Source organism: Electrophorus electricus, chromosome 12 (assembly GCF_041902795.1).
Source record: "Electrophorus electricus isolate QZ-2024a chromosome 12, ASM4190279v1, whole genome shotgun sequence".
Classification (NCBI taxonomy): domain Eukaryota; kingdom Metazoa; phylum Chordata; class Actinopteri; order Gymnotiformes; family Gymnotidae; genus Electrophorus; species Electrophorus electricus.
The window spans coordinates 5,150,186-5,162,047 of NC_137508.1; the positions used below are offsets into that span (position 1 = coordinate 5,150,186).

At 38.2% G+C, this 11,862-nt stretch overlaps 1 protein-coding gene across 5 annotated transcripts in view; it reads left to right on the forward strand.

The window, feature by feature from the left end:
• col17a1b (collagen, type XVII, alpha 1b) overlaps positions 1–11,862 on the forward strand; it is a 33,015-nt gene that overhangs the window by 16,155 nt on the left and 4,998 nt on the right. For 4 of the 5 annotated variants that reach the window (XM_081724320.1, XM_081724321.1, XM_081724323.1 and 1 more), the window contains 24 exons: positions 11–46; positions 154–234; positions 324–359; positions 1,174–1,257; positions 1,361–1,435; positions 1,724–1,765; positions 1,892–1,963; positions 2,072–2,131; positions 2,248–2,274; positions 2,369–2,428; positions 2,632–2,700; positions 4,496–4,543; positions 6,333–6,446; positions 6,566–6,673; positions 6,782–6,871; positions 6,969–7,088; positions 7,213–7,308; positions 7,484–7,630; positions 8,068–8,208; positions 8,347–8,544; positions 8,698–8,868; positions 9,375–9,455; positions 9,698–9,778; positions 10,203–11,746. In XM_081724320.1, the coding sequence (XP_081580446.1) occupies positions 11–46; positions 154–234; positions 324–359; positions 1,174–1,257; positions 1,361–1,435; positions 1,724–1,765; positions 1,892–1,963; positions 2,072–2,131; positions 2,248–2,274; positions 2,369–2,428; positions 2,632–2,700; positions 4,496–4,543; positions 6,333–6,446; positions 6,566–6,673; positions 6,782–6,871; positions 6,969–7,088; positions 7,213–7,308; positions 7,484–7,630; positions 8,068–8,208; positions 8,347–8,544; positions 8,698–8,868; positions 9,375–9,455; positions 9,698–9,778; positions 10,203–10,246 (2,081 nt within the window). In that variant the 3' untranslated portion in view covers positions 10,247–11,746. Of the gene's footprint in view, positions 1–10; positions 47–153; positions 235–323; positions 360–1,173; positions 1,258–1,360; positions 1,436–1,723; positions 1,766–1,891; positions 1,964–2,071; positions 2,132–2,247; positions 2,275–2,368; positions 2,429–2,631; positions 2,701–4,495; positions 4,544–6,332; positions 6,447–6,565; positions 6,674–6,781; positions 6,872–6,968; positions 7,089–7,212; positions 7,309–7,483; positions 7,631–8,067; positions 8,209–8,346; positions 8,545–8,697; positions 8,869–9,374; positions 9,456–9,697; positions 9,779–10,202; positions 11,747–11,862 lie in introns of those variants that run through there. The other variant, XM_081724322.1, reaches the window with a different exon arrangement.

Consider the following 11,862-nt stretch of genomic DNA (forward strand, 5'->3'; position numbering starts at 1 on the left):
AATTTTACAGGTGAAACTGGTGAACCTGGAAGAATTATTAATGCAGGTAAAATCAGGATGAGATCTATGAATGAATTACATTTTCTGTACCTGTTCCCTAAAATCTTTCTTCATGAAAGCTGAAAGCATCTTTTACATAACCTCAATCTGCAGGAGGATCTAGTTCAGTGGCCCTTCCTGGACCACCAGGACCACCTGGCTCACCTGGAACAGCTGGTCCTCCTGGATTATCAGGTGGAATGCCCAATAGACTTTTTTCCTACCAGATCCAATTAGTTCAACACAGTTCCCCTCTATTAACAATACATATTTTATCATTGCAGGTCCTGTCGGTCCTGCTGGACTTCCTGGCCAACCTGGTAATTTACATTTTTCCAGATTATGTTTTATGATGGTTTCATAAAGGAGGACATAGCTGGTGCTTATGAAATGTTAAGGTTAGCTGAAAGTACCTAAAGGTAGTTTATTATTATTTTTAATTTATTTTAATATGCATATGTTATCTCCTACCTGATTAGTCTAAATACTGCCATGGCTGATATATTCAAGAATATTTGTTGCAATGGCCTTGCAGTCAGTAATGTGTTTCAGTGAATCATCAGTAACTGTGTCTCATTTAATGACATTGCATTCTGTATAATACGTCAGACTTGTGCAACTTGGTTCTACAGATGTAGCTGTAATTATGAAGAGTGGAAATATTATTGAGTTAACAAATAAAATAAAAATATGATATTTTAAAATAAACATTCTAAACCATATTCTGCTCTGCATAATACTGTCTCTTAATGTGGCTATGAATCCTCTAGCTCTCCAAAAGTGATGAATAGCTCATTTCAAATCTCTGCTGAAAAAAGATCAGGGCAATTGTCTAGGGCACTTGCAAACTTGCAAAATTGTCTAGGGCACTTGATTGTTCATCTAAAATAAGCCTTTGATTAATTATAGGAATATGGTCACACTCACATTAGAAACAATGTACTTACACCAACCACAAAGGTTGCTCTCCTGGGGTACTTCCAGACATGTTTGCATTCCACATGCTTAAACCATTAAGTAACCCATTACACCACATTTTCTTGGGTTGTAATTAGAGGCCTGTTTATTCACTGTTTATTCACTTATTATTTACTGAGTCCTTTGCTTCATGATCCCATCCCTGTGTCTGCGCAGGTCCAAAAGGGGATAAGGGGGATCAAGGAGAATCTGGGATCCCAGTACAAACTCGTGAGACAATTAGTTCATCTAGAGCTGAGAGTAAGACCTCCCTCACAAACAAACAAGCAAAAATAAACAAAAACATCAGCAAACAAATACAAAAACACATTGGTCTAAAAATTTACCTTTGATTTTTTTTAAGGAAAATATGGTTCTTCAGATGCTTTCCAGGTTGTTCAGGGCCCACCTGGTCCTCCTGGGCCTCCTGGACGTCCAGGTACATACATGACATCAGTGAAACCAGGTTGACAAATAAATGCACTTAGATGGTTTGATTTAGATATACATCAGTACCCCTTCTAATTTAAACGCCACAGTAGCAAGGCTGTAAAGTACAGTAGCGATATTAAGAGTGAAATTATAAGATATGAATGCCATCCCTTGCCAAGTCCAACTTGGAGGTAAAATCCATGTGAATGTAGACAACATGACAACTTGCTTTTTGAAGTTTGTACTGTCATAACATACTATATTTACTGTCATTGTCTCTATAATGAATGAATAGGAGACTCAAGACCTGGACCTCCTGGTGAACCTGGACTACCAGGTAAGTAAGATTACATTTGTGATATTGACTGAAACAAAACCTGAAACATGCTCTTCACATTTTATAATGTTCATGATACGGGTTACAGCCTGACAACATTTTGGAACTTTTATTGCTGATTTATAGGATATGGGAGACCAGGTCCAAAAGGAGAAAAGGGAGAGAGGGGAGAAATGGGAAGTTTTGTTCCCAACTCAGGTCAGCTCCTCCATGGTTGGCCAAACATACAAAATTGTCCAATGCAGGCTAAATGCTATCAAATGTCCTTATGCTGTTTCTCACAGCCATTTTCAAAAATTGTAACAGGGACATTCTTTGCTGGACCACCAGGGCCGGCAGGGCCTCCAGGACCTAGAGGAGAAACAGGTGAGTTGCCAGGATTATTTCTTGACTTAATTGTTTGTTATTATTATTATTATTATTATTATTAACAGTAATAATAATAATAATAATATCATCCTCTTCATTTTCTTTTTTTGTAGGTTCCCAAGGACCTAGGGGATACCAAGGTATGAGGCCCTTTTGAGCACAGATTACAGTGTAGAGAAAACAGTGGTAGTAACCAAAGCTCTCATTCCATGTTTCGGTGTTATTGCTATGTAGGGGAGCCAGGCCAGCCTGGCCTACCTGGCCTACGTGGAGGATCAGGAGATGCAGTCAGATGTAAGTTAAAAGCAAGGTTTTGGTTACATCTTTTAGATCCTCAAATCTAGGCATGATGCACACGTATTCCCCCACCATTTTTGTTTTGTTGTGACCCTTAACAAAGCACCATTAGGCACTTTTTTGTTCGGTATACAGTAGATTATTATTGTTGCAGAATTTGATATCAGATGTGGATTATTATATGTTGATGTCTCTTGCAGTCTCTGAGTATAGAGGAGCTCAAGGCCCTCCTGGACCTCCAGGGCCTCAAGGACGCCAGGGTCCTAAAGGTATCATACAAATATCTTAATCAATCTGTCTGGGGTGCAATTCCTGAGAAGAATTAATCTTAACAATTTGCGAACAACTTTAAGAATGACGTAACTTTAAGAATGCCTGTTTTGAGAATGTTTCCCAAAACCCTTGTCCCCAAAATTATGAACGAGTTTTAAGTAGCTCTTTGTTGACTCTGCCTCTGCATGTGCAGAAAGTATTGCAAGTACAAAATCAAACCACCACATACATTTTCTTATTACAATACCATAGAAATATTTTTATTATTAGCAAAACAATTATTATAAAAATGTATAAGTGATAAGTATTTAAATTACTGGTTTAAAAAAAACATTAAAAAAAAACAACATTACAATTGCAATTACTACCTATAGCATATCAAGCCTAAAAAATAGGCCAACAATTAACCTTTCATGCATCAGTTCAGAAGCATGGCAAACAAGTCCAAATGAAAGATGAACTCATCCTAATATGGGAAGAAATTGAAAAAAAGAAAAAAAAAAGTGGAAGTAACACTTCAATAAATGCTTTGGAGTCTATACTATGTTTCAGAGTGGATACCTGTTGTCACCCAGCAAAGGCAACATCCACATATACCCATCAGCAAATGCACCATTCTTTGCCATCTGACACACTCCAGAACTGGCCCAGATGAAGGAGTCATGAGTACTCCCAGGCCACTGGGCCACAGTGTCCGTAAAGAGGCCTTGGTGGTTGCATATGACTTGCACATTCAACGCAGAGAAGCCTTTATGGCAGATTTAATTAGGGCTCAAGAGGCTGGGAGTGTGCACCAACTGCACTTACAATTCCAGGAATGTTTCCAATTGCATGAAAGACTATTTTGATTTCATGCAATGCATCTGTAGTGCATGAAAATATATATGTTGGTGCATGGAACAGCAGTGCTTTCGTGACAGCATGCACACATTTGGATACAGCAGCTTTAGCTCATGGGCATGCCAAGAGTCTGCAGAAATCCACCAGTGGCGTTACCCTAGTCTGGCCTTACTTATTTGTGTAAATGATTAATCAGTCCATATGACTGGTTAAGTCATAACAAATGTAATAGGCTCACTGTAGCCATTTCTTTGCAAAGGAAATATTTACTACTACTTATATTGGAAACTGCATTTAATTTAATTGAAATTATTTCATTTAAATGTGTATTTTAAATCAACAAGTTATCTCCTGTACTTCAATCAAGTTATATTGTTTGTTTCATCTGAATGAAATAATTTAAACCCTGGAATAAAATGAACCATATACTCAGAATTGAACTAAAAGACCTTCATAGTGGGAGGTTGTGACCCTATCCACTAAACCATGATACATACAGCAAAAGTTAATTTAATATTAGGAACATAGTGACTATATAATCAAACTAGTATTTTTTTTGTTTTTGGCAATGGATGTTGTTTAAGTGATACAATTATGTTTTATGAAAATAAATTTTCATTTTCATGATTTCGTGTTTAAGACAACATGCTATTGCTGTGTTTAGAGCCAGAGCAATTTTTTTAAAGGAAAACTATCCTCCTTTTGAAGTAAAACTGCACATGAGGTTCAAGTGAAGAAGTACTTAGTAAGTTACTAATGGGTCAGAATACTCTTAAGTTATGACGTTAAGTACTACGTTAGTTTTGAAGGGTTTGGGGAAATTCTTAAATTTAAGAACATTTTTAAGTACGAGGTTATGAAGTACTAAGTGTTACAAATGTTTTGGGAAACCCACCCCTGTTCAGTTTCTCTGAGCATGACTGGTAATATTTACTAACCTGCCATTCATAGGGGACAGTGGAGTTCCAGGTGCTCCAGGGATCCCAGGAACATCAGGAGGTAAAATTTGTATTCTCATTATCTCTCAACAGAACTGAGGAGCCATAGTGTACTAATCTGGCTGTATGTCATTCCCAATATATATGCAACATATTTGCTGTTCTAAGGCTACATTACAAACCAACATTATTCTTATGTCCTTTTGAAGCTTCTAGTACAAAAAAGTGCTTTGTCATTTACTCATAGAATGTATCCTAGCCAGTACAGTTGTTTAGAGTTCAAGATACCTTTGAACAAGAATACTGGGATCAATGCTGGATCCTGCATATAACCTCTATATCAGGCAACTATAAGTGTAATAACAAACAATATCAAACAATATGTGCTAGAGCTTCGGTTCCCAACAGGTGCAGGATCAATGGTCATTCTAAATATTCCACAAATAGATAAGTTTTCAGTCTGTGTTTGAAGACCGCAAGGGACATTGCTGTACAGACAGCCAATGCAAGTTAATTTCACCATTTGGGATATAGCACAGGGAATAGTCTCGATGCTTGTCTTCCTTGAGACTTGAGGCATGGTGTTTCAAGCTGAGCCATACTTGAGGTTCGAAGTACCCGAGGTACGGAAAGGGCTTTGATCACTGACTGACCACTGATTGTCCAAAATAATGCCCAGGCTATAAGCAGCTTCAGATTGTGGGTTGAGGGTTCAGTTTTACTGGGGATGAGCTTCAAGTAGTGGGCTGTTATCCATGACACAATGTCAGTCAAACATGCTGAGATACATCTGGAAACCTGTGTCAGAGGGTCAGAAACAAAGAATTAACTGGTGGTCATCAGTATAGTAATGGTAGGGAAAGCCATGAGAAGATATCACCAAGAGAATGAGTATACAAAGAGAAAAGAAGAGGGCCTAACACTGAGCCCTGGGGCACACCAGTGCAGAGTCAGGACACCAGTGCAGGATTGGATGTGGATCCTCTCCATGTTACCTGATAGGAGCATCCATCCAGATAGGACTAGAACCTTGTCTTTTCCAAGCCAGTGATACCGAGCCTGAAGAGGAGGATGTTGTGGTTTACTGTATCAAAGGATGCCAAAAGGTCCAGAGGAATCAAGATGGATGATAGTTTGGCAGCTTTGGCAGCCTGGAACAAAGTGGAAGTAATGGGATCCAGTGGACATGTAGCCGAATTTTTGGAACCAGGAGCTGAAGGATTTTGTCCGAGGAGAGAGGAGATAAGTAAGCCAGGGTAGGAGAATGTAGTAGAGGAATGAACACTGGTTGGAAGAGTGGGAACAGAGGAAAGGGACTAGCAGATTACTGCAACCTTTATTATACATTATTAGTTGTACTTTATTATCTATTGTTAGCTATAGATATAAAGTAATTACTCATCACAAATATATAATTATATTAAAAATATCTTTCATAAGAAATTACCTTGATGAATTACCAAGCTTGACAAGCAAATAGTTGCAGGTTACCCATAAAAACATATTAGTCCTTCTCACAAATGGTACAATTGAGCCATTCTGTTGGAGCCACACTCTCTGTTAGTGGTAGAACTTCCCACTTACCAGCAATAGCCTTCAGTGCAAAGAGCATTAAAGTGTAAACTGCAAACATGTGCTGGATAATGAATTGTGGTATGCAAAGACACAAATGTGTTGATACATCTAAAATCCTTATATGCAAAAGAGAATTTTTATTGAAAGGGCTTGGCAGTCATTACTTGAAGGGCTTTGTTAATGGTGGCATCCTGAGAGACTGGCTCAGAAAAGCCAGGCTGACTTTAAGTCCATTTCTCCCATTTCTCACCCTGGAGCATGTATTTCATTACTAGGTTCAGTTGCACATGGTCTTCCAGGTGCCCCAGGACCTCCTGGTCCACGAGGCCCACCTGGACACTCTGGATCTGTGACTGACTATCGCCGTTACATCATTGAGTACATGCAAAGTAAGTTAAACTGCTGTGTATTTCTATTTGAATATGACATTTATATATAGAATTTTTCAGTAAGTATATAAATATAGCAGACTGTGTTTCTATATGAATGTGTCATACATGGATATCAGGTGACAGCATGAAGCAGCAGTTGTCTGGACTCCAGGGGCCACCTGGTCCTCCAGGGGCGTCAGTGTCTATAGAGGACGTGGCATCTCGGGTCATCGCCTACATTCAGCGTAAGTCTGGAGTCTCAGGTGGCACTGAAATCATTCATTACCATTTATAGTTTTTGACCACCTGAGATGTCTAATGCAATAATTCATAATCTGCAATGTTTGCTCTAGACTCTGGAATAAGTGATGCAACTGGTCCTCGTGGTCTCCCTGGTCCAGCCAGTTCTATATCTGTCAGTGATATTATTGCAATCTTACAGAGTGAGTGTTCTTGTGAAAAACACTGACATGAACTTACATATGGTGCTCATAAATGAATTGCAACCCTTGCTGAACAAATCATTATGTTTTTGCTCAGGGGATGACGTTAAGCAACATATAATTGGCCCTCCAGGACCACCTGGCCCTGCAGGAGGCATTAGCGTAGCCAACTTTGACACACATGAAGTGGCAAATTATGTCATCAAACTAATGAATGGTATGTTTTAGTGGACTGAGAGATATAGTGTAACAAAATTCACTGTACTGAAATCATTTTGCAGCTTGTTTTTTGAAAACAATTGGATAACAATCAATAAAGTGACTGAAATCTTTTGTTTTAGAACATGGTTTGACAGGTAGACCTGGACCTCCTGGATCTCCTGGGCCCCCTGGACCACCAGGGGCCACCTACAGTGACATTACAGCTTTGATTGAGAGTAAGTTTGGTATTTTTCTTTATATTTTATTTAATATACTCTATATATTTATGAATCAGTGGAAGCTCAAATATATAAGCTCTAGTGTGTTTTGAATCACTTTAAGTTTGTCTTTAGAAGTTCCTATGAGATTTTGTTTTCCCATTAACTAGTTTCTCTTCCCTTACATTTGAAGGGTCAGGACTTCATGCGAGAGTTGGCCTTCCAGGGCCTCCTGGTCCTCCAGGGAGACAGGGCCCTCCAGGCTCAGTCGGTCCTCGTGGACCCCCAGGCTCCTCAGGCTCAGGATACCAGCTAGAAGATATCCAGGTCTATCTACAGAGTGAGTTGCAATATTAAACACAAAAACAACCAAAACAATGAAAAAGAAAGGTGTTCACTGTCTGAGAAAATTTCAGAGCTTTATATTGAACTTTGGGTATATGTAAACCATCATTTGTAGCTCTACAATCATTTAAAGGACTGTATGCAGACAGACATAGGTAGGTGCCAAAGCGATAAATGCTTAAAAAACAGTAATAGAAAACTGATGATCACAGGCAAACGAGAATGATTGGAAAATATAAGATATCTTATTGGCTGAATTTTGTTTGTTGGTGCTTATCCTAAAAAAAAGGAGAATTAAAATGATTTATGAAGCTGTGAACACTTTAATACATGGACATGCTCCTTGCACCTCAAAACCACAACGTTCTCAGTTCAGTGAAACAATACAGTTTACATATTGCATTCGTCATGTAATGGAGGTATATTATTTAGATTCCGGCTTCAGAGGTTCCCCTGGCTTACCTGGCCCTCCAGGACCTCAGGGCCCTCCAGGGGACTCAAGGGGCCTGGTTTCATATGACCGAGCAAATCAGAGAGAATACATTCATGCTGAGCTTCAAGAGTATCTCAACAGTAAGTTTATTACCTGATGGGTAACCATTTTGCTCATGTGATTTGTAGTGGAGAAAATTATTGTAAAGTGGTGGAATAGTCTGACATAATGTGCGCTACCATGACACAGTGTACCCAATACAGACTTGGATTTTTCAGGTGACGCTATGCGACGCTACAGCTCTGGTCCCCCTGGACCACCCGGTCCTCCAGGGCCCCGTGGCGAGAAAGGTGATCATGGTGAGTCTGCTTACCGTCATGGAAGTGGTCTCTACTACGGTGCTGACCATAATGGAGGCCAGTTGGCTGAAGCAGACTACTCCAGCGTTGCCTTGAGAGTGACTGACTACATTCGGAGTGAGTAAAGTCAATGCTGCAAATATGCAGATTTGTAGATATGATTGGCAGTCTTGCAATAACAGGTTCTTTTGTTTCTATTTATGTATATTACATTTAACAACCGAACATGTCATCATTCTTCAATGTGTTAAATCCACATTCTGCCACTAGGTCAGGGTCTGCTTCAGGAAATTAATGATGAGTATTGGCGAGGACATTCCATGAGGATGCAAGGACCTGCTGGACCCCCTGGGCTTCCTGGACCCCCTGGTCACCCTGGATACAGCCGTGTTTTTGCTTCCTATGAAAATGTGACTGCTGACCTAATGGATTTCTTCAGAGGTAAGAACCTTGACTACCTTCACTTGTGAAGCAGTGATTAAAATGAGTTTCAGTCCCATAAGGGCTGCAGTTATGTCAGACAAGACTATGCAGATAATTTACGAAACTGTTTGATTAGTTTAGTGAGTGTAATGTGATGTTTTTTTGACAAGATGCTTCAGTATGCAGGAGAGAAAGAGACCTAAATTTCTGTGATGTGCCAAGGGTACTTGGATATATACATTTACCCAACACTTTTATCCAAAGCAACTTACAATTATGAGTGAGTACAACTTGAGGGTTAAGGGCCTTGCTTCAAAGGCCCAACAGTGGCAACTTGGCAGTGGTGGGGCTTGAACCAGCACTCTTCCAATTACAAGTCAAGTAGCTTAATCACTGAGCTACATTGATTAAATGTTTTGGGTCATCTCTGGAAAAAAGCAAACATCTGATGTTATAAATTATTACTGTTCTGTGCTTTTCATATGCTTAGTACAGTGTTCTTAAAGTCTCATTTACCTTTCCAGTACATGGAACAATTCCAGGTCCCCCTGGAAGGCCTGGGCAGAAGGGAGAAAGAGGATACCCTGGACAAAAAGGAGACAAAGGTAACAATGAAGGTTTTTTGACCATGCTACTGCCAGTTATATGCATTCACACAAAGTCTAAATCATTCAAAGCAGTCTTGGTGTAAAGCAGTGTAAGAATTCAGTATATTTGCAATGTATGATGCTATCTGAGAGTGCGTAGTGTGCACAGTTTATCATTTACAGAAAGATAGCTAATGAGTTGTAGTACAGATCATTTAGATGTGGGCACTTCAAATATTAAGGTACTTTAACATGTGTAGGGGAGATGGGAAGACAGGGAATACCTGGTGTTCAGGGACCAAGAGGTCAGGAGGGACCAAAGGGACATAAAGGTGACAAAGGTAAAGTCTAAGTTTTACTATTACTGTTAATACAATACAATAGTAATACTCTTTAGTTTGTTTATTTAAAAAATGATCTACATTAGGCTTTGGACAAACACACTGACTAAATGAAAGCATCTCCAAAATGTCCTATGAAGGAAATTATGAAGTGGTGTAGTAGTTTGTCATGATGTGCAGTACAACTATTCTCAGTGGTAGATGCTGATAAATTGATTACAATTTAATTTTTCTTAATATGGCAAATTATATTACATAAGCATTCAGAGCACAATACTTTTTATGAATTTCTTTAGTATTTCTAATATGGCACCAGAGCAAATAGCCAAATAGTTATAAGACATATGAGACAATCTAGAGCTCAGGCTCATAAATGAAATCACTTTGACTTCCTTTCAACATAATATCTCTCCATTTCACTCAGGTGAAATCCAGACATATCGCCGAAGGAGGAGCATTGGTGTATAGGATCTTACATTTGTCTGCCTAACAATACACTTCTTTATGGTGACTTTTAAATATGTGCTGAAGCAAAAAATGTAAAGGAAAGGAAGCAATTGGAACTGGGGATGCTTTAGTTTTTTCTAGCACAAACTTGTTCAGAGGGTCTGAGGTAGCTCAATTTCATAGTCATTGTCAAGGTCAGGGTACAACTTTTTAGTTAATCACGTGCATGATATTTAATCCATTATACCAAATATTGTTCAGCCTTCCTACTGCCAGATAAAAACATTGTTTTGTATTTTAATCTTTTTTTTCTAGTACTTAGTAAGTAGTACTAAGTACTAAAAATTACTAAGTAGTAATTTTCATACTTTTTTGCTTGGCAAAATATTTGTATTGCTTTAATTATCTGTAGCACAACAATTATATAGCCTAAAAGGTTTTGTTTTTGCACTCCATCAAAATATAATGCAAGACAATGATGTTGCAGCTAAAAAGCTAGTTTGAATTTTATGTTAAAAGTGCTTTTTTGTTCAAGAGTTCAGTATGATGTAATTTGGGTTCTCTGTGCCAAGTTTACTGGGTTTTTTTCTGACAAATTCTGACACTTAGAGCATAATTCAACTATTCATTTTCTTCGGTTACTCAAAGGAAAACCCTTTTGGTAAAACTGAAATACAGATTGCAAATCTCTTAAATATACAAATCTCCTACTATACAAAAATCTTTTTGTATAACAGCACAACTGACATTGTAAAGCACAAATAATTCTATGTTGTCATGCAGAAAAAACTGCCATTTACAACACAAAACTCCAGCTACTACAGTAGAACACATGGATGTTATGGTTTAAACACTAAATTAAGGAAAACTTTGAAGATATTAGTGGAGAAACGTGCAGACACTTCCAGGCAGGTGTACTGTATGATATAGTCAGTAATGGCATGTATAAAAATGCTGAAGATAGGAACAGTGACTAAATCTGCATTTAGATGGATGAAAAAAAATCTGTAAATAGTTGGAAATTGTGGTCAAACCATTCATTGGCCATTGCACTTGTTCTTTAGTGCAATATGTAGGAGAGGAGAATCAAGAGAATGATAAAGGCCTGAACGCTTGACTCCTTGAGGACATGATGTGTTTTGGGTTCCCTCGTCCCATAGATGGAGAGGTCACTGCAAATCAATTCAAAGTTATTCTGACTGATCACCTTTATCCTTACTGAAACATTTGTCTCAGTGGGAGTGATTTCATGAAATGTCACTATCCACAGAATGATTTGATGATTATTGGGGAAAAAAAACCAAACTAAAACACCTGACAATTAAGTGTTCTTTGGAAATATATCATTTATATTTTTTCCTTGTGAAATTAATTACCAATTCATAAGCATTTTTGGTGTTTTCAATTGATTGCACTAGTGCCTAGTAGATGGTCTGTAGTGACTATATATTTGATTGATCTTTGGATGTTGTGAAGGCAAAGTTTCATTATGAATAAAGCTAACATTTTTTGAGTCAATAATTTGCTTTTGCCAGGTAGAAATGCATTTCGGTGAACTTTTGAGTTTGAGTTCGGTGAACTTTGAGTTTGAGGATTTGTATTTAAGGTTTTTTTTTTTAAATTATTATTATTTTTAT